General features: G+C 41.4%; 1 protein-coding gene across 3 annotated transcripts in view; it reads left to right on the top strand.

Annotated features, from left to right (window-relative positions):
- The window catches only part of LOC105920760 (neuron navigator 1), a 111,055-nt gene that overhangs the window by 11,834 nt on the left and 79,962 nt on the right, over positions 1-19,259 (top strand). For all 3 annotated transcript variants that reach the window (XM_021312881.2, XM_036137999.1, XM_012856401.3), the window contains exons 4-5: positions 677-768; positions 14,612-15,430. In XM_021312881.2, coding sequence (XP_021168556.2) covers positions 677-768; positions 14,612-15,430 — 911 coding nt within the window. The remainder of the gene's footprint in view (positions 1-676; positions 769-14,611; positions 15,431-19,259) is intronic.

Here is a 19,259-nt window from a genome sequence, read left to right as displayed (position 1 = left end):
CTGTCTGATCATAAAAAAGTAACTAGGCAACTTTTACTTAAAGTAAAATTGTAAAGAGGTACTTTTACTTGAGTAACATTTTACACTGGTAACTTGACCTGTATTTAATTAACATTTTATCAAGGTATTTTTGCATGAGTACATTATTTTGGTACTCTTTCTACCACTGCTGATTCCAACCATGAAGCTCAGTTAATAAATTTTTTTTATATAATTTTATTTGATAGACCAATAATTCACACACTGTCCGAACTGTAGGCCGAAAGCCAATGCACATCAGTGTTAAAGGGCCAGTCTTGATTTCTCATGCTCACCATAATCTCTACATGACTACTTACCTGGAAAAATCTAGACCAGACTCTGAGGCTTGTTCAGCCATTTCAGGCTAATTTGTTCCCCCAGAATCTCTTCCAGAGATGCATTTTTGTACTTGCATAAACACACACTTCCACTTCTCTCAAGCACAGCTCATAGTTTAGTTTCCTCATGACAGCATCAGCCCTGACTCGGATTTATGTTCTCGATCTTTGAAAGGATTTATTTGAACATAGAGGGTAATGTAGGAAAAATATACCTGCATCATAAAGAATAACTTGCATATTAGAGTGTAATCAACAGTTTTGAATGAATAAAGAAGTTAAATAACAGGATTGTGCAATGCTTATGTGTCTGGCAGGCTGAGGATACAGGAGAGCGATTTCTCTCTGGAGGAACTGAGTGACTGCTCATCCGGATCTATTGAAGTCTGCTGTGATGATCTAACAGGAGGTTAGATTTATTGTTAATCCAGAATAAAAATGTATTTTTCTTTGTCTTTAGAACTTTTGCTGAACGAAAAACAAAAAATGCTGCCCTCTCAGCTTTGTCAGTAGCAAGGCATCATGGGCATTTTTGGCAAGTGAAAATGATGCCCAATTCCTTGCAGTCAGACACATTTAAATGCCATCAGACTGGACATAGAAGCAGCTGACCTTTCAGGTGTTTTGGGGAAACCTGGATCAAAACAAAGAAAACTGGGGGGGAAATCTTTATTTGTACAAATATTTCTTTGCAATGCTGCTGCTGATCAGGCCTCAGGAACCCCGCCTGTAAAAGCATGACTATATTTTATGCTTGTCTCTTAGCTTGGAGCTCTGAAGGACAACCCTTTGGGGGATTTTCTTAATAAATATTAGGAGGGAGGGGTTATATTAAAATGAGTGCCAGTGGTGGTGATAATGTGGGTCAACATTGGAAGGAAACAGGGCTCTTCTGAACTTGCTGCCAGGCAGTATTATTAAGTGGATGAATATCATCCTAACTTCCTGTCCTATGCTCGCTCCCTTCCACTCCCTCTTGTAATGTGTCTTCTGACCTAAATAGTCCCGTCTCTGCCTTGCTTTCATGCCTTTTGAGTAATTGTTTGCATCTACAACCACAGTCATTCGTGGTGGTGGTTTTCTGAACTCAGTGAAGTACATGGTTCTGAGATTTAATTGTATTTTTGGCAAGCTAGAGATGAATCGTTTTTGTTTATGTGGAGTCAGTCAAACAGCAAGCAACAAACTATGTTGATACCATTTTATGTCTACAAGCCAGTTTTGTGTTAAGGGAATAATTTATAGTTTTACATATTTGATTCACTCTGTTAGCATTGTAAGTATGAGCCTTTTTATTCCCTGGGCCTGATTTTAGGGGCATGGCAGTAAATAATTTGAGCAACATAATAACTCTATTAGATGTACTTGTTCAACTGTTTGCAAAGCCAAACACACGGCGGCTCTCAAGCATTTAGATGTAATGAAAATGAGTGGCTGGAGTTCAAACTGAGCGCTAAGAGGGGGAAGAAAGTGAATTTAAGTATTGTCACTGATTTCAGATGGGATCATTTTAGTATTTCAGAAACTACTGATCTACTGGGATATTCACACACTTTCATCTCCCTGGCATGTAGTTATCAGAGATCAGATGAAAATGGACAGACTGGTTTTGGACGATACAGAACAACATTAGCAGAAACCACTTGTTACAACCATGGTATGCAGATCACCTCTGAAAAATAAACATCAATTAAACTTCAAGGTAGATGGGCTACAGCATCAGAAGTCAATACTGGGAGACACTCCTGACTATTAACAGGAAAGCAAAGCCACAAATCACACAGGCCCATGAAAATTGCACAGTAACAGATTGTAAAAATGTTGCTTCTGATTAGTCTCAATTGCATCTACAGCCATCTGATGGTTGTGTCATTATTGGACGTAAATAAGATAAAAAGCCTGGCTCCATCCTCGCTTGTGTCTTCTCTTGTATTCCAGGCTTGTGGTGGTGGTTTAATGGTATGGGAGAAATTTCCAGGGCATACTTTTGGCCCATTTGTACCACACAAGCATCGTTTGTAAGCTACAGCTGATCTATTGTTGTGTCCAGCCTTCTATTAACACAGTGTATCCATCTTCTGATGGCTACTTCAGGCAGCATGAGGAAATGAGTGCACTGTACGCCAATGACCTCCACATTCAAGAGATCTGAATCCAATAAAGCATGTTTGCAATTTGGTTAATTTGGAATGTGATGCTTTCATGTAAATATGGACCAAAGTCTTTGAGGAATGTTTCTCACACCGTGTTGAATCTATGGCACAAACAATTAAGGCAGTTCTGAAGGTAAAACAAGGTCCAACTCGGTACCAGCTGAAAATGGATGGGTGGATGGATGGATGGATGGATGGATGGATGGATGGATGGATGGATGGATGGATGGATGGATGGATGGATGGATGGATGGATGGATGGATGGATGGATAACATCTTGGTCTAATAGTCAAAGTTGAATGTATGAATTCTTAAATCAAAGCAACTATGGTTAAGGTTTTTTTTTTCACTTTTAAAATTATTTGTCAAAGAAGGATTTTCTTTCTTTCTTTTGTTAATAATAAATTAAATTTTAAAGTTAGCACATTTTAGGATTTTGGCTCATCAGGTTATCTTCCTGTTACTGTTTTGTCACACAAATTGCAAAGCTGACCTTCTTACTGTTAGAAAAAGTTTAAGGTTTGGTTTAGTTTCAAGTTAAAGATTTAATCTGATTTGTGCTTTCCCTGTTGCCATATTGAAGCATGTAATCAGGTTTTCCCAAAGAAAATGAATGTGTTTCACTAATAACTTGGCTGTGTTCGCCTGGAGAAAAAAAAAGAATGTTGAGCAAGAGTGGTGATCAAAAATGCAGATAATCACACCCATGGATATGTGTATTGATATAAGTTAATGCCTTGGCCCATAGAAAAGAGTACATTTTATTTCCATGTTGGCAGCTATGATGACTTTTTCTTCTTATATGTATTTTTGTATTGTCTTGTCTAACATTCAGACATCAGGATTCACATCTTTATTGTTTCAAAACTCTGAACATTTCCTTTTTTGCAAATCCTGCCAATATAACACTAGCTACCCTACTCACACTGCTGGCAATTAAGATGTGTAAAAACTTCCTTTGAGGTTTCTACCAGCTGGTTGTAAAAAGGGTGTGGGACGGGGGCTGCTTTTTGGGACAGTCAGTCTTTAAAAGGCCTCTGGCTGTCTTTGTGCCTTGATTGTGGTCTTGTAATTGGTCCCTAGCAGGGGTTAGTAACAGAACTGAAGTGTTAGAGTCCTCTGAAGCAGCATTTATATGGAGGGTGGACTGACATCATAATCACTGTAATTTAGATAGCGGAGGAAGGGAGGGAAATAGGTTGGAGGTTAAAGATTTTAGGCAAGTGTGGGGGTGGGGGTGGAGAGAGAGGTACACCAAGGGACACTTGGTTGATGGATCTCATTTTGAATCTCATTTTTGTGCACAGATGAGTGAAAAACAACACAAGTGTGCAGGAAATGTATATTTATTTCAATACAGATGATATAATTGTTTAAATGGCTGTCCCCACTGAATATCAGTATTTTCCTTGCAGGTTCTGTTTTCCATATGATTCCATTCACATAGATTCAATCAGGGGTAACATGATCAGCTTGTCTATCTGAGACTTTTATAAAGATCTGAACATTTAATGTGATTGTGGGACCATGTGGTCTTTCAATTAGAGTGCAGACCTTCTGACCTTGCCTCTCTCTGGAGCAGCGTTTTCAAGCACACTCTCGTACCCCTGCATGAGTGTGTACGTATGCTGATTTGCTTCTGTGTGGCAGCACACAGATGGTGTTTGAAAAGATAAATGTGATGTGGACTCTGTATCATTTTTCATCTCCCAGCAAGGGAATGGCCAGAGCATCCTTAGGGACATCCTCAAGCTCTGTCACTCTGCATATCTGTCTTACAAACAGACTATGCAGACAGTCACAGAAACTACGGATATTGTTATTTATTCTCTATATTTTTAAAACATAAGGGTTAAATTAGTCACCAACCATGAAATGATCAGTGATAGATGTACTGAATGGGTCACAGGCATTGAAATTTTTATGAAGTTGCAATGAATGCATTTTTTTGCCATGCTGTTAATGCGCCTGCACAGTCCAGTGAATAGTGCTTCAACGAGCCTTGACTGCTTTTACTGTTGGACAGTTCATAATCCTCTTTGGCCAATCCAATCAAGAGGAAACATATGCTGCGTTAGCGTTGGACAGTGATGAATGGTTTAGTAGCTTTCTGGAGATGATCAGACATAAGAATAAATAAGATTATCTGCTTGCTCATCACCAGGAGTAATCACTGTTAGCAGTTTGATGCCATTCCCTGCACCATGTGTCTCCCAAGCCTTGACTTTTTAGCAGTTCTGTAGTCAAGCTTGAGCAAAGCCATAGTTATGACCAGAGGTGGGTAGAGTTGTCAAAAATTGTACTCAAGTAAGAGTAGCACTACTTCAACATATGTTTACTCAAGTAAAAGTAAAACGCTGTCAGCCAAGAAATTACTCAAGTAAGAGTAGAAAAGTATCCAGTAAGAAGGCTACTCAAGGACTGAGTAACTAATCATACCAGCTGATGATTTAATATTTAAAAATTAAGTAATCAGACAGACAAAAATAAAAGGATACGTGCAAATTCTGGCATTTTAAAGACAAAAGATGCACTAAAGGCACTAAAGACAAAATAAACAATTTTCTCCATTTTTTCTGCATTGAACTTGAAGGCAACACTTGAAGCAGTTAATGTATATATAGTATGTTAGAACAATGCAAAAAGTTTCCAGAGACATCTACTGTTTACTGTACGTTCATTTGATCCCCTAATGGCTGAATGAGCTCACCAGATTGGAAATAACATTTAAATAACAAAGCTTGTGTACAAATAAGAAGTCTCACTTTAACATAAACTCTAGGTTTTTGTCTCTGGTGCATTTTTGGTTAAGTCAAGTATGTTCTTTATTCATGATGTTACTCACAGTATCTAGAGTAGTCAGAAATTTTACTCAAGTAATAGTAGTAAAACTTAAATAATAATATGACTTGAGTAAAAGCAAAAAGTACAGTGCAGTAAAATTACTCCTAAAAGTAAAGCTCAGTATGCTTCCCTGCTCAGAGACAGAAATAGGGGGCCTACAGTAGGGCCTGGAGATACCTCAAAAAGGACATCCAACTGGCAAAACACAAATATGGATCAATGAGCACGTCAACACCAACAATGGCCAAAACACATGGAGGGGCATCAGGACTATAACAGATTACAGGCACAGTGACCCAAATGTCAACCATGAACCCGACCTGCCTGACACCTTAAATATATTCTTCACACATTTTGACACGTCAAGCAGCAGAGAGACTTTTCACCAAGCCTAGCTAGAGGAGTAACATCAGCCTCTCACCTCGCAGCAGCACCATGTGTGTGCTACCTTAAAAAGGATCAACACTAAAGTCCCATTTCCACCACCTCGGTTTGGGGCTCTCTACTCTGCTCCGCCCGCTTTCTCTCATTTTACACAAACTGAAAGATGATAAGTTTTGTCTCTAAAGAATGTTTGGTTCAGAAATAAATTAAATGCTGCTGATCCATCCATTGTGTGCGGTTGAAGGCAGTGCTGCTGTCTGCCTTGCAGACTGAGTGCAGTCGCGGGGAGCAGTCTGCTGCTCTCGCAGAGCAGCCTTCTGAGAGCATCCCACAGCCAGGAGAGCTGCCTGCAGCTGTCTGCTCCTCTGACGAAGATCACTCAGCGTGAATATACAAAATCCAACCTATTAAAATAATTTCACTGCAATTAAAAATGTTTTGCACTATTAATGTCTTCTCACCGGCCCCTCCATGGCTGAGGCAAAAATCTCAAAAAGCTCTAAATTTTAACTATGTGAGGCAACCTTTGGCGCAAGTCAGACAGCCCTCGCATCCCCTCTCCACTTCTCTCTCTCTCACTCACTCACTCACTCACTCACTCACTCACTCACTCACTCACTCACTCACTCACTCACTCACTCACTCACTCACTCACTCACTCACTCACTCACTCACTCACTCACTCACTCACTCACTCACTCACTCACTCACTCACTCACTCAATTAATCAGTACTGGCAAGCAGGGAGAAGCTGTGCCTTATTTTATTATTAGTTTAAGCTGATGTGTTATTCAGATGTTTATCCGGGCGGATTATTTTATCCTTAGAAATATCCAAGACAATCTTAGTTTGATTAATCCCAAATCTATAGCAGTTAGTTTACACAAGCATTTACCAATACCCTACACGAGTCTGTGAGGCAGCTGTATTGGATGCTTGACCTCCAAGATTTCCCTTCAAAATTATAATTCAGCTTGTGGTATTTTGCATTGGGTCCTTGGGAAAAGCTGATTTATGTGTGTAAATAGAGCACCAATTTCTGAAACACAAAAGGAGGGGCTCCCCCACTGCGACATTTATCCGCAAGAAAGACCACTGCATCACTCCTATCTCCTCTTGTCCCCACCTCTAATTCTTTCAGCAATACTCTCCCCTAGGGTCATTTCCTCACAATATAGGAAGCAAGGGTTAATGTGCAGCTGCATAACAGAGCAGGAGATGGAGGAGGAAAGAATGGAGGGAGATGGCTGAATTGAGGAATGGGTGAACGATTACACACTCAGGATCTTTCTTGACCTGTGTGATGACTCCCAACCCAGGGAGTCTAATTAAGTCATTCATGTGTACAACCTCTCAATGTGGGACACGCAGAAAGACACTCAGAAATGAAGTCACAAATGCATCTCCCTGTCAAATTAATAACCCATGAGAAAGTGCATTCACGTGCCAGAATATAAGCACTCACTGTAGATATAGGATGCATAAATCTCAATTTTTATAAAAGTAGTTCTGTACAGTTTAACGCAAAAAGCTCAAACACACACACAGTTATAATACACTTACAGATCCAGTGGTGCTACATGCCCACAATGCTGTAACCAGGCAACTGTTGTCTGTGGCATAGCATTGTGGGATACTCTTGGGAAGTGTGCTGGAAATGTCAACTCTGGGGCTTTGGCATAGGAGCATCTACGGATACCTTTAAAAAAAAATAAACACATAAGTCACAAGTAAGTATCTGCCACAGTCCTCTCTGCGTGGCAAATTGTGTTTTTTCGTTCAGCTCTCAGCTGGTGTGTGACTCACGAGGAGTGTGTCCCGTCTGCCCAAAGGGAGAGAATGGTGTTTTTTACGAGATGAATACTTGTGCCTCCGGAGTTGGCTGCTTGTATGACTGATGCAGTCTCACTTTTGTCACTGAAAGCTGGATTGCTAAAATGCTTCAGCCAGTGACTCACTAAGCCTATCATCTGTGGTCAGTGAAACCACAAAAGATGTGTCACTGCTGGAAAAAACCTCTTTGTTATTCATCCATGTTATTGTACCCTGAAGGAGGAAGCCACGTACTGTATGCATCAAGCACACTGCCGTTTCAAGTGTTTTGTCTGTAAACAGGACATTAAATACCATGTCATAGTTTTGGTGTGGTCCAAGCGTGTGTCACTGAGACTAGTCCCATGTGTAGGTGTATGTTATAGTTTGTTCTTCTTTTTTGCATCCTGTGGACCCCCATGTGTTCGCATGTTTGAGGACACAAGCAAACGTTGGAGGAGTGGTGAGGCGGTGAGGCAGGATATCCCTTCTCTGTCTTACGGGCTTCCTCTGCTCCTCTGGCGCATACTGAGATCCTTCCTTGCTCGTTCCCTTCCTCATCTCAATTTCCCTCATTGATTTGTTTCTTAGCTGTAGAGTGCTGATCAACATCTTAGGAACTGGGGAAAAGTTACAGGAATTCACATTTTGTGCCGGTTTGCCAAAAAAAAAGCTGTTTTAAATGCAAAAAGAACAAACAGGAGCAAGAGACAAAAAAAAAAACAAGTCTGTAAAACCCAGGTTGTTCGTTAGTTGATCAGAAATAAGACCATTGCCAAATATTCCCCAAAACTGAGCTAAAAATGTTAAGAGAGGGCACACTAGTGAGTCAGACAGGCAGTTTAAACTGCAATGTTTTCCCGTTAAATGACCCAATCATCACCATACTTAGTTTATTTGCAGTTTAAGGCCCTCCACAACTTGAAGCTCTATTGTTCTACAAAGCAAAAAGGTCCATTGTCTATTCCAGCCTTGCAAACATTTAAGCAGGACTTTTGGGCTGGTACCTATCCCTGCAACTGGTGTGAGCAGGGAATGGTGCACCCTGGACAGGCTTCTACACCATCACTGGACATCCTCTTTAAATAAATTTAAAATGACTGGCAGCGTACGTGTCTTGAAAAGAGACATAATGTGCATCTCAACAATCCTACCTCATTCAACAACAGTGAACGTTTTGCCACATTTGAAATATACTGTACTCTACGAGCACAAAATGTTAATTTTTTTTAATAATTTCATTTGATCAGAAGTGAACAAGTCCTCTCAATCCTTGTCTTTTGATGCATTGGGTTTTGATACACAGGCAGCATGCTGTCTCTCAGCCTGATTTTTGCCTTTCTTCTTTAAATCCCACAAAATCTTTTGTTCTTTTAATTGTGCTCAAAATGGCAAAACAAAAGGAACCGAGAGGGGCTGGCTGATAACAGTGAGTGGGTGAAAGTGAGAACACATGCCATCTGCTAAGCCCAAATGAGAGTCATTTTTTATTTAAGTTTGAGGCGTCGTGATGCAGTTCGTTACGTCCAAATCTGCTGCTCTCTCTTCTCTCAGTACTTTTCCTTTCAAGGCCTGAGACCTTGTATAACTTTGTAAACACGCACACAATGAACCATTCAGTGTCTCTCAGTGAGTCCTACTTCACATGACTGCTCTGTCGAAATATAGTGGTGAATTTGTTTCACACTGGTTAAAAATGCTAAGGCAAATATACTCATGCATGGGAGTGAGACACTCTGTGCTTTCTCCATGTCTGCCAGCCTTCCTGTCTCTCTCTGCTACTACTTGACCCTGTGCAATCTCCTATCTAATTGTACCTCTCGATCATACCTTTCATTACTATTTTCCCCGTAAACTCCTTTAGCCATTCACAGACATGTTCAAACTGTTTCTATTCAAGACAGAAGCCTTCACATGCACTGCATTGAAATATACTCAGAGTACAAGGCTGCTACGTGCTGAATGGAAGGGCTAATACTGAGGACTGGCACTCATTACACTCTTAAACTACCAGCTACTTTGATCTCAGGCCAGATTGCTCTGGTCTGAGAGGCTGTCTTGGGATGTGTGTTTGTGTGTGCACAGTACCCTTCAAACGTATTCATAAGCCTTGAACCTTTTTAGATTTTGTCAAATTTTGACCACAGCCTCTATTTTGTAGGGATCTTATTTGACAGACCAACACAGTGAAGCGTATAACTATTAAATGGAAGGAAAATGATATATGTTAATCACAATTGGTTACAGTATGAAAACAATGTGGTGTACATGTGTATTTAGCAGCCTTTAATCTGGTAGCCCTACCTAAACTCCAGTGTAACCAACAACCTTAAGAAGTTGCCTAATTAGTAAAAGCAGTCCACGTGTGTGCAGTTTATTGTCCATATAATTCCAGTGGCTCTGTGACCTCAGAGGCTCATTCAAGAACATCAAAAGGCTAAACAGTATCAGGAAAACCATTGAACACACCAAACAGGTTAAGTTTAAAGTTGTGAAGTCTGAAGCATTGGAATATGAAACAATATTCCAAGTATTGAACATCCAACAGCCCTCCGTCATCAAAAATAACAGCGTGACAAAACTGCAAATTTACATGGCTGCCCACTTAAACTGACAGGAAAGGAGAGCACTAATCAGAGAAGAAGCTAGGATCCCTGTGGTGACTCTGGAGGCACTGCAGGGATCTAGAGCTCAAGTGGGAGAATCTGGTGACAGAATAAATATTAGTCATACACTAAAGTAATCTGACAATTATGGCAGAGTGGGTTGAAGAAAGCCACTGTAAAAAGAGAGTCACAAATAGTCCTTTTTAACATTTGCCACAGCTCATGTTGGCCAGTGGTCTCTAGCCTATTGCTTGTTGGTAACAGACTTGTTTTCCATGACAACATGGCAGACCAGGGCTTGGGGGGCCTTTCTAACTCCTTTTCACACCGTTGTATTCTCAGTCGCATTGGCAGAAGCACATGGACATGGACGCTTCCAGGCTCTTAAAATTAAAATCCTTCACACACTCTACTCCTTAATCAAGAATTAAGAATCTTTATTGAAACTACGTGTCACCATAATGAAGTCTTTCATGAGACAGACACCGGCTCAGAATGCACACAGATTACACAAAACACGCAGACACAAGACTTTGATTGTTGATTGCACTGACCAACCATGCTTCCTGGAAAGCCTGATGCATGTAGATAGTCCTTAGGATCTGTGTCAAAAAGTCAGAAAGCAGTCCATTTACAAACAATGTAGATTACTGTGCTGTTCATTGGAATCTCCTTGACATTAATAAATGTCAAGGAGATTAATGCAGATATTAATTGATTACTCTACAGCCCGCTACGAATACACCCAAGGCCTGGCAGCTGGAGATGCCCAGTGTAGGGGATACACGAAATATGCAACATATTGTGATCTAGTCTGAAGAGTTTAAACTTACTCACCTACTTAACATGCAAATGACTATGTATGGACCATAACTGCTCATCACCCTAAACCCAGCATTCACTCTGTGAAACATGGTGGTGACAGTGTCATGCTTTGGTGATGTCTTTCTTCAGCAAGAACCAGAGATTGGCTTTGTTGATGGAAATGTTTTAAGTTTTGAGAAATTATCATATCTAGCCTATTTCTAACAGGTACTTAACCTGTCAGAAGGTGCAAAGGACTATAACCATAAACACATAGCCAGAGCTACAATAATGTGTTAGAGTGGCAAAGTCAAAGGCCATTCCCCAATGCAATTGAGAATTTTGCGCAATATTTGAAAAGGTTGCGTTCATCAATTCTTCCCATCAAATTTGCTTAATTAGCTTAATCTATTTTTCAAAGATAATAGGGAAAACAATAAATCTCAAGATCTGCAAAGCTTTTGGAAGCATACTCTAAAAGACTTTCAGCTGTAATTACAGTGAAAGTATGAATTTTTAGGTGCTGAATGCTTTCCAGCTGTTTTACATTTAAAGTATCACATGTAATCCAAACACCGTATACTGACCTTTATAATTATATCATGACCAACATTTAATTATATCATGATCAAGGCGTATGAATACTTTTGCAATGCACTGGATGTTTACGTACGTGTGGGCACACTTAGAGACTAAGCAGAAAGGAATGGACAGAAAATACTCTAGGTGTAAATCAACCATGTATTAAAGTGATTAGACTGTGGAGCCAGAGAGACGAGTGTTTGAACAAACAGGTATCTGTGTACTGCTAATGCAAAACCTTACTTGTGTGAATATACATGTGTTTCTAAGAGCACTGACTTACGTCTTTTCCCAAATGCATCTGTGCAACACACAGACCGGCCTTGTATGTGGCCACTCACTTCTCACTAATCTTAATCCCTCATTGGGGAAGTATAAGAGCTGATGTACAGCACCTAATAGCCTTGAATTACAACCTTCACAAACCAACACCACCCCCCACTAGCTTGCTACTACCTCCAAAAGACCATATAACTGTCACCTCACAGCTCAGGCTTCACAGTGGCATAACCACTTCAACATTGGTCCTTTATTAAACCTTTCTGTCGCTAATTAATGGCCATGGCCTTTACACAATAAAACAGTCACTGTAAGCCTACGTCTTTGTCCACACTCAGCTCCTCTGCTACACACACTCATTCAAGGCCAAATGGACTTTTGGCCAGGGAGAGAAACATGCATTCTAATATGTTTCAGTGTCATATTTTAGGTTCAGTCCAAACCAGTTTCAACTGTTTTTTAAATTAACTCTCTAGCTCTGAGGTGAAATGTTAGCAAACAGCTGGTTTTCGCTTTGGTTTTGTGTTAACCGATTTATGCAAATATAAGACACAGCCTCCTTGTTTGCCATTTGGGGGCCAGATAACATCATGACTGCAGGCACTGCTGCTTGCAAAAGGTAGAAAGTGAAGCACACCAACCATTAAGCACCAAAAGATGTGAACGCTTTGTCTGTTAAACGACCGAGATGCACACAGGATCCATTAGCACACAAAAAATGGACTGCGTGCAGATACATGCTGATAGTGAGTGCAATATTATTGACTTTAAGTTCTTTTTGTGCTCCATCAGCATTGTTAAAGACACAGTTAAGTACATGTGAAAACACTGTAAACTGTTTCCTGTTTAGTTCTTGTTTTCTGTTTTAAATTATGTGGTATCTATCATATGTGTCATGGGTATTGTTGTTTTCAGGCAACTACACGTTTTTTAAGGTTATCAGAACTTTTGCAAATCAATGCACTAGAAAACAAAGGAAACAGTCCAGTCAATGAAATCTTTATCACTTTGCACATCTTAAAATGTACTGGCAGTTAAATCTAAAGTTATGGTCTGCAGTGCTAATAAAAATGGAGGGAATTTGAGCTCTTTCACAATAATATATCCTGTTCTTTTTGAAATAAAAAGTTAACCAGGATAGCTTTTTTGAGGGGTGTAATCATCCATTCAGCTCACAAGGCAGCGTACAATGTTGGGTACAGATGCACTGATACCAATTGTGGTACTCCAACATGTCAAGACATATGAAGTACCATTCAAAAAAACTTAGTTCTCGTTGTACTGCTGTCATTGGATCTTGGTCTTCATTGTGAGCTTTCTAAAAGGATGCCAAGTTGAGCATGTTTATGACAAAGCTTGAAACCAGACTGGATAGCACTTGTGAGGCAGTCTTCACCTACAAGACAGATGTTGTGCCATTTCAACATGGACTAGGGGTTAAGCCAGGTAAAACAGAGACATTATAAGTAGACTTGGGCGGAAGAAGCCATTTTTGTCTGGGTTGGAATGTCCAGAGTGATCAAATGATTCAGGGAACACAAACCAAGTCTCTCCACTGGAGCTCTGGCTTCTCTGGTTCTGTCTCATCAATGTGACACACTTGTAGAAGAAGACCTACTCGTACACATGCGTGGGGGAATATAGACAAAAAACACACACACTCTTAGCTTCATTCACACACCCACATGTGGGGTTGTTTTACATGGAGGCGATGTATTTGTTGTGTTGAGGCATGCACAAATCTATTGGATATCCATTTAATGGTTTGTGAAGCTGCATCCACTAGATTGAGTGGGTGGGTGGGTGGGGGGGAATGGGAACAAGGCAAAGACTGCAATGAAAGTAGATGGATATTTGATGTAAGGCTACAATGTAATAATAAGATCAGTCCTAAAGGCTGCTAGTTGTGGCTTAATAAATAATAGAAGCTCTTGATCTTTACACAATTTGAATTTAACAACACATTTCTGTTTCCTTGGTGGTTGGGGAACTCTTTCAAATGGATGTTGATGAAAGGCTAGGTGAAGAGGGGAATTAAGTCTATGCAAGACATGTAATGATGCTTTAATAAGCCCTGATAGATCCCGTTAGCTGTTGAGCAGTGTAACACAGCATCTGCAGTGTGTTTTGGAGACAGAGGATGGAGCGGTGATTCAGCCAGTAGGAGGAGAGAGCATGTGAGGGACAAGAAAAAGGAAGGAGGGAAGGAAGGAAAGAGGAGGATGAAGGAAAGGAGGGTGAATGAGCTGGTGGGGGTAGAGTGAGTAACACAGCAAGAGAGGGAGAGGCAGAGGGAGGAGAGAAAGAGGAAGGGGGGTGTTGCTGCTGCTGCTGCTGCTGCTGCTGCTGCTGCTGCTGCGACTGTTTCTCCTGTCAGTCGGCTGCTGGTTGCTCGCTGAACAGGAGGTACCACAGAACAAGAAGGAGAAACACTGAAGGGACATCGAGGTACAGTCTGATGAGGTTGTCATCTATGCGGCTCTGGCAGCGGTGGACGTGTTAGTAGCTAGTGGATTTTGGCTCTGGACTGATCTGCGAATCCATGGATTGTCAGCAGTGAGTATTGCTCACCCACTCATCGTTTTCAGCCAAGAAGTGAACCCGCGGTCTCGCACTGCAGGGAGTCTGGCTCAGTCAGTCATGACCCAGGGGTATAAGGGGGCGCCAACCAGTCAGCCTTTGTGTCTTTACGCATTTCTTTGTCCCCTTCCTTCCTCCGCTCCTCTTAATCAGCTTGTGTATGTCTTTTTGAGTATGTGACTGATGCTGTTGCTTTTCTTCCTGCAGGAGGGATGCTGGAGGCTAATGTGGCTAACATTAGCATGACGGCTAAGCCCAGAGAGCTGGACCTGAGGTCTGCAACTGTCTCCTGTCAGGATACTTCAGCCCAGCCCATGGCCTCCAGGAAGCCACAAGCCAAGCCCTCCGCATTACCCCAGGCACCTTCACGTCCCTCTGGGTCAGAGCTCAAGGTGTATCGGCCCAACTCCGGATCTATCCCGATTCCGATTCCTAATCCATCCGGGCTCCGCAAGCAGCGATCACTTGGCAACTTGTGTGTGCTCACTGATGCTGAAAAGAAGCTGCACCTGTACCAATCCCCTCAATGGAACGATGATGCAAGTCGCCCTGGTGTGGGGACAAACAAACCAGGACAGACCAGGACAGGTCAAGCAGGTGGCGGGAGACCACCTCTGTCTCGGACGCTTTCAAAGTCAGAACAGTCTCTGTTTCAGGGTAAGCCTAAATCCTTTGGCTCCCCGGCTGTAACTTCAAATGTGGGTAAGCCAAGTCGAATCCCGGCTCCTGGTAAACCACGGGGACCTTATGCTGAGGTCAAGCCTATCAGTAAGAACTCTGAAGGGAGTCCAGCTTCAGACTCTGCTGACCAACCTCTTAAAGCTAACTCCAATGGAGTTGGGGGTGCTGGGAGCAATGGCAAGAAACCAGGGGAGAAAGGTAAATCTGGAGCTTCGTTATCAGAGGAAAAGAAGGAGAAAAAGGGGACAGATGCAGAGAATGACAAGAGTTTTCTGAAGGTGGACCCAGAGTTAGTTGTGACCGTTCTAGGAGACCTGGAACAGCTTCTCTTCAGTCAAATGCTGGGTAAGTGCATTGAAGCTTTACTCCGCCAACCTCTCCACACCTAAACCTGTCCTTTCACCTCCGACTGTATGCACTAGCACAATGGGGGTTTCATGGCATTGCTGAAGCAAGCGTTTCTAGATAGCTGACATTGTTTTGTTGTGCAGCAGCAGAGTGGATCGTCCCAGTCTCAACTGACCCAGTGCCACAGTGAGCTAGATCTATATTAAACCCTCCCGATACATCTTTCTCACTGTCTTTTCCAGGCTTTAAATGAGCAGATTTATTGACATGGATGCATTTTCATAACTAAAAGCAATAATCATGCCTCACTGCATGCAGAGGTTAAGAGGCATCGTATTCCGTCATGTCAGTTGGCTCATACCAAAATCAGCCATTCGTTAATAACGGCCGTGTGAGTGGGACTCGTGGGGTGTGTGTTTTCATTCGGTAAATAAAACGGCTGCTTATCGAGCCAGGCTCTGGCCACAGTGGGCCACATATTTAGCTTTGCAGCCCCCCCCCCCCCCCTCCCCCTCCACCGTACCCCACCCCTTCCCTGTACATGTCTATTGATCTCCGGGCCACTGACAGATGGTCACTATCCACCCCACCTCCTCCCCCTGTTACCGAGGACAACGTGTGGGAGGAGAAAGTGGAATCTGAGCGGGTGGCTGCATGGGCAGGTAGTCGTGGATATAAACACATTGCAGTCATTCAGATACCCTGGGTTCTCCCAAGCCTTAGCTTCTGGTGGTGTACTGTGAGAATGATGACTGCGTTCGAGACCAACACGTTGAGCTACAACTTATCACCTCTTACTCATACACAAACACTCCTGTGTTGGAATATTGCTCATTCCCTTTTTATCCATCCATCTCAATAGGAGCAGACAGCATCTGAGAGTGTATGAAATGGGGAAAGAACAGTGCAGTCTTTACATGAAGAAAAATCTTCTGGCCATTGTCAAACCCTTAGCAATCCTCCTCTGCATTCCCCCTTGTCTCTTCAAAAAAACCCTGTCTACCTTGCAGCAGAGACCAGAATCCTAACCAGGATGACCTTGCCCCTGCAGCCTTCAGTGTGTTAGTTCTCGGCATGCTGTTTTGTGTGCGAAAGCTGCGTACATTCGAGTGACCTTGTCTGTTGCCGGTTACACTCTCATTAAGCGGCCAGGTAGGGTGGAAATTGTTTTAAAACACACACAGTTGCTGAAATGACAGAAAATTCTCCCAAGCAATAGCATTAAGAGGAGAAACGGGAAAAAGCAAAACAATTTTCACAACGTAAGAAGAAAGACGAGGGGAAAATATAGATAAAGAAACAATGATTGCAAACCAAAGAGAACTATAACCTTTTTAAATTTATTGAACTCACTTATAAATGTTTTAATAGTTAAAATATTGACAACTATAAATTTGGCCAATAGGGTATGTTGATTCTTTACCATCCATGGAAATCATTAACACTCTTCAGATGACAGCTCTCTTTGGCATTCACAGATCCATCCAGCAGTTTCACGGGGCTGTGTAAGCTTTCAAAACTTGTGACCAGGATTGCAGAACCAAAGACTACTTTTGCTACAGTAGGCAGGGCCCCTTTTAGCAATTAAAAATAACTAAAACCGAAAATGTTCACGAGAACTCCAAAATTAGCAGATAATAATGATCTATTTCTTCACAAAAGACCCCTAACTGTGCTGCTGTTTTTCAGCTCAACAGTAGATATAAGAATTTATGTTGGAGGAGGCTGCCAGGTACACCAGTCCACCGAATCAGCAAATCCTGAGTCAGCCAGGATGTTTTATAAACAGCTATGAGACCTGAAGTTCAGGAATGAATTGATGCTGTTGTAGAAATGACAGCCTGACAACCAAAAACTTTACCCTGCTCTTACCAGACTTGCGTACTTTGGTTCAGATCAGTTGATGAATTTGTTAATGTCCAACTTTTCTCTGTTAGTTAATTTCTTTTCCTCCAGAATAAAGGAAAACCAAAAAGCAAACCAAAACTATAGTATGGTATTTGTTTCAAACTTCCAGTAAACACCTATTAGCTGTTTCAGATGTAGGTTGGTTCACCTTCACAAGATAAATTCACACCATAAACACAATAAATCGAAAAAGGTTTCATGTACCCGGTTCGATCCCCACAGACAGCTGCTGCGGGTCCCTGAGCAAGACCCTAAGCCCCAGATTGCTCCCCGGGCGCTGTGATGGCTGCCCACTGCTCCCTGAGGGCTGGGTTAAATACAGAAGACAAATTTCATTGGAATGTACAATTGCAATGACAAATAAACATTTCTTCTTCTAAATGTACCCCTGTAGAGTTAGGTTTGGTACTGCACTGAGACCGTTTGGGGGTGGTGGTCTTTGTACTTTTCTTTGGTCTGCAACTGATGTAGTGAATGTATAATTTTGCCTGATAACAGGGACATTGGCTGGTTAAGAACAGTGTAACTCATTATGTCCAATTAGTATGGACATTTTCAATTTACGTTGTTTTAAATAGCTATTATCAGCAAAAACAAAGGGTCTTTCATCCTTCTGTCACCTTGAGGATTTCTTCATTTTTATACATACTTTGTGCAAAATGTCTGTGGCCCACAGGAAAAGGAGCTTTTACTGATAAGTCACAAAACCTCACTTCATCATGATTTCAAAATGAGCAATAAACAAAACACATATGGCATTTTCAGTCGACCACTCCTTTCAAAATGGTGAAAGCGATGGAGGATGAGATCCTTATGCTGGCAGTCCAGATGAATCTGGTGCTTCGGGTGCAAGTAATGTTGTTGTGGACTATTCTCAAAAACCTATTATGAGCATTATATTATGCTCAATAACCTATTAGATTTGATGTACACTGAAGGATTCGGACTGCATTGTATCAGTTCCATATTCCATTTTCTACCCGTCTTATATCACAGCTTTTTTACAGGCATAGCATCAGTGATTACATCTCAATAAATCACTATGAGGGCAACCTAATGTGCTGATGGGTTCAATTACCTGAAGCCGTTGTTAGGCACAAGATAAACTTTTTGGTCAAATAAAAGGAAATGAAAAACGAAAAATATTGCTGAGCTTAAAGGGGCCTAGTGACGTACTATGACTTATGAATTTCTACGGCAGTAGCTCACTGTGGTGGCATACAAAGGTTTTCCAATTAAAATAAAGTGCGCTGTTGGCTTAATATATTTCATATGTGTCTGTGTTTTACATTTTTTTGCTCTATTTGTCAGTAAACAAAGCACTTTTGTGTATATTTACAATAACAAGACTAAACGAGCAGAAATACGATATATGCAAGCACTGAGTAAGCAAGGAGAAGCAATGGATCCTAGCGAGTCAGCAGCGTACATTGGAGGCCCAAAAAGAAAGAGCAAGTAACCCTTTAGATCTGGTCGGTCTTCGACCACACCAAGCTGTCGCTTTAATGCGAAGCATTGCAGGACAGTCTACTGGCTCTTACAGTAGCTTTGTTAATTGTCGTCACCTTGTTTTCTGATAGTTCAGTGGTTTTGCTGGCAGATGGCACAACAAGGTTTCTGTCTGCTGATCACACCCGGCGCAAAATTCTTTTCAGGCTCAAAAAGGTCTGAGTAAACACTATCAGGATGAATGCTTGCCATATATTGTTTTATTTGAAGATGAATAATTTTTTTTCTTTTTCTTTTTGTGGTCAAAATATGTGACTAGACCCTTTAAAAAATGCATATGATTTGTTTATTCTGTCATTTATTTATCATTTTGTACAATCGCAGATAAAAAAATTACTGGTTTAAATCCTTATCACCTTTCTGCTGGTTGATTTGTCATGGAGTGGCAACCAATGAGGCCATCATTTTC

This window comes from Fundulus heteroclitus, chromosome 1 (assembly GCF_011125445.2).
Source record: "Fundulus heteroclitus isolate FHET01 chromosome 1, MU-UCD_Fhet_4.1, whole genome shotgun sequence".
Taxonomy (NCBI): Eukaryota; Metazoa; Chordata; class Actinopteri; order Cyprinodontiformes; family Fundulidae; genus Fundulus; species Fundulus heteroclitus.
This window is presented reverse-complemented; position numbering and strand designations above follow the sequence as displayed.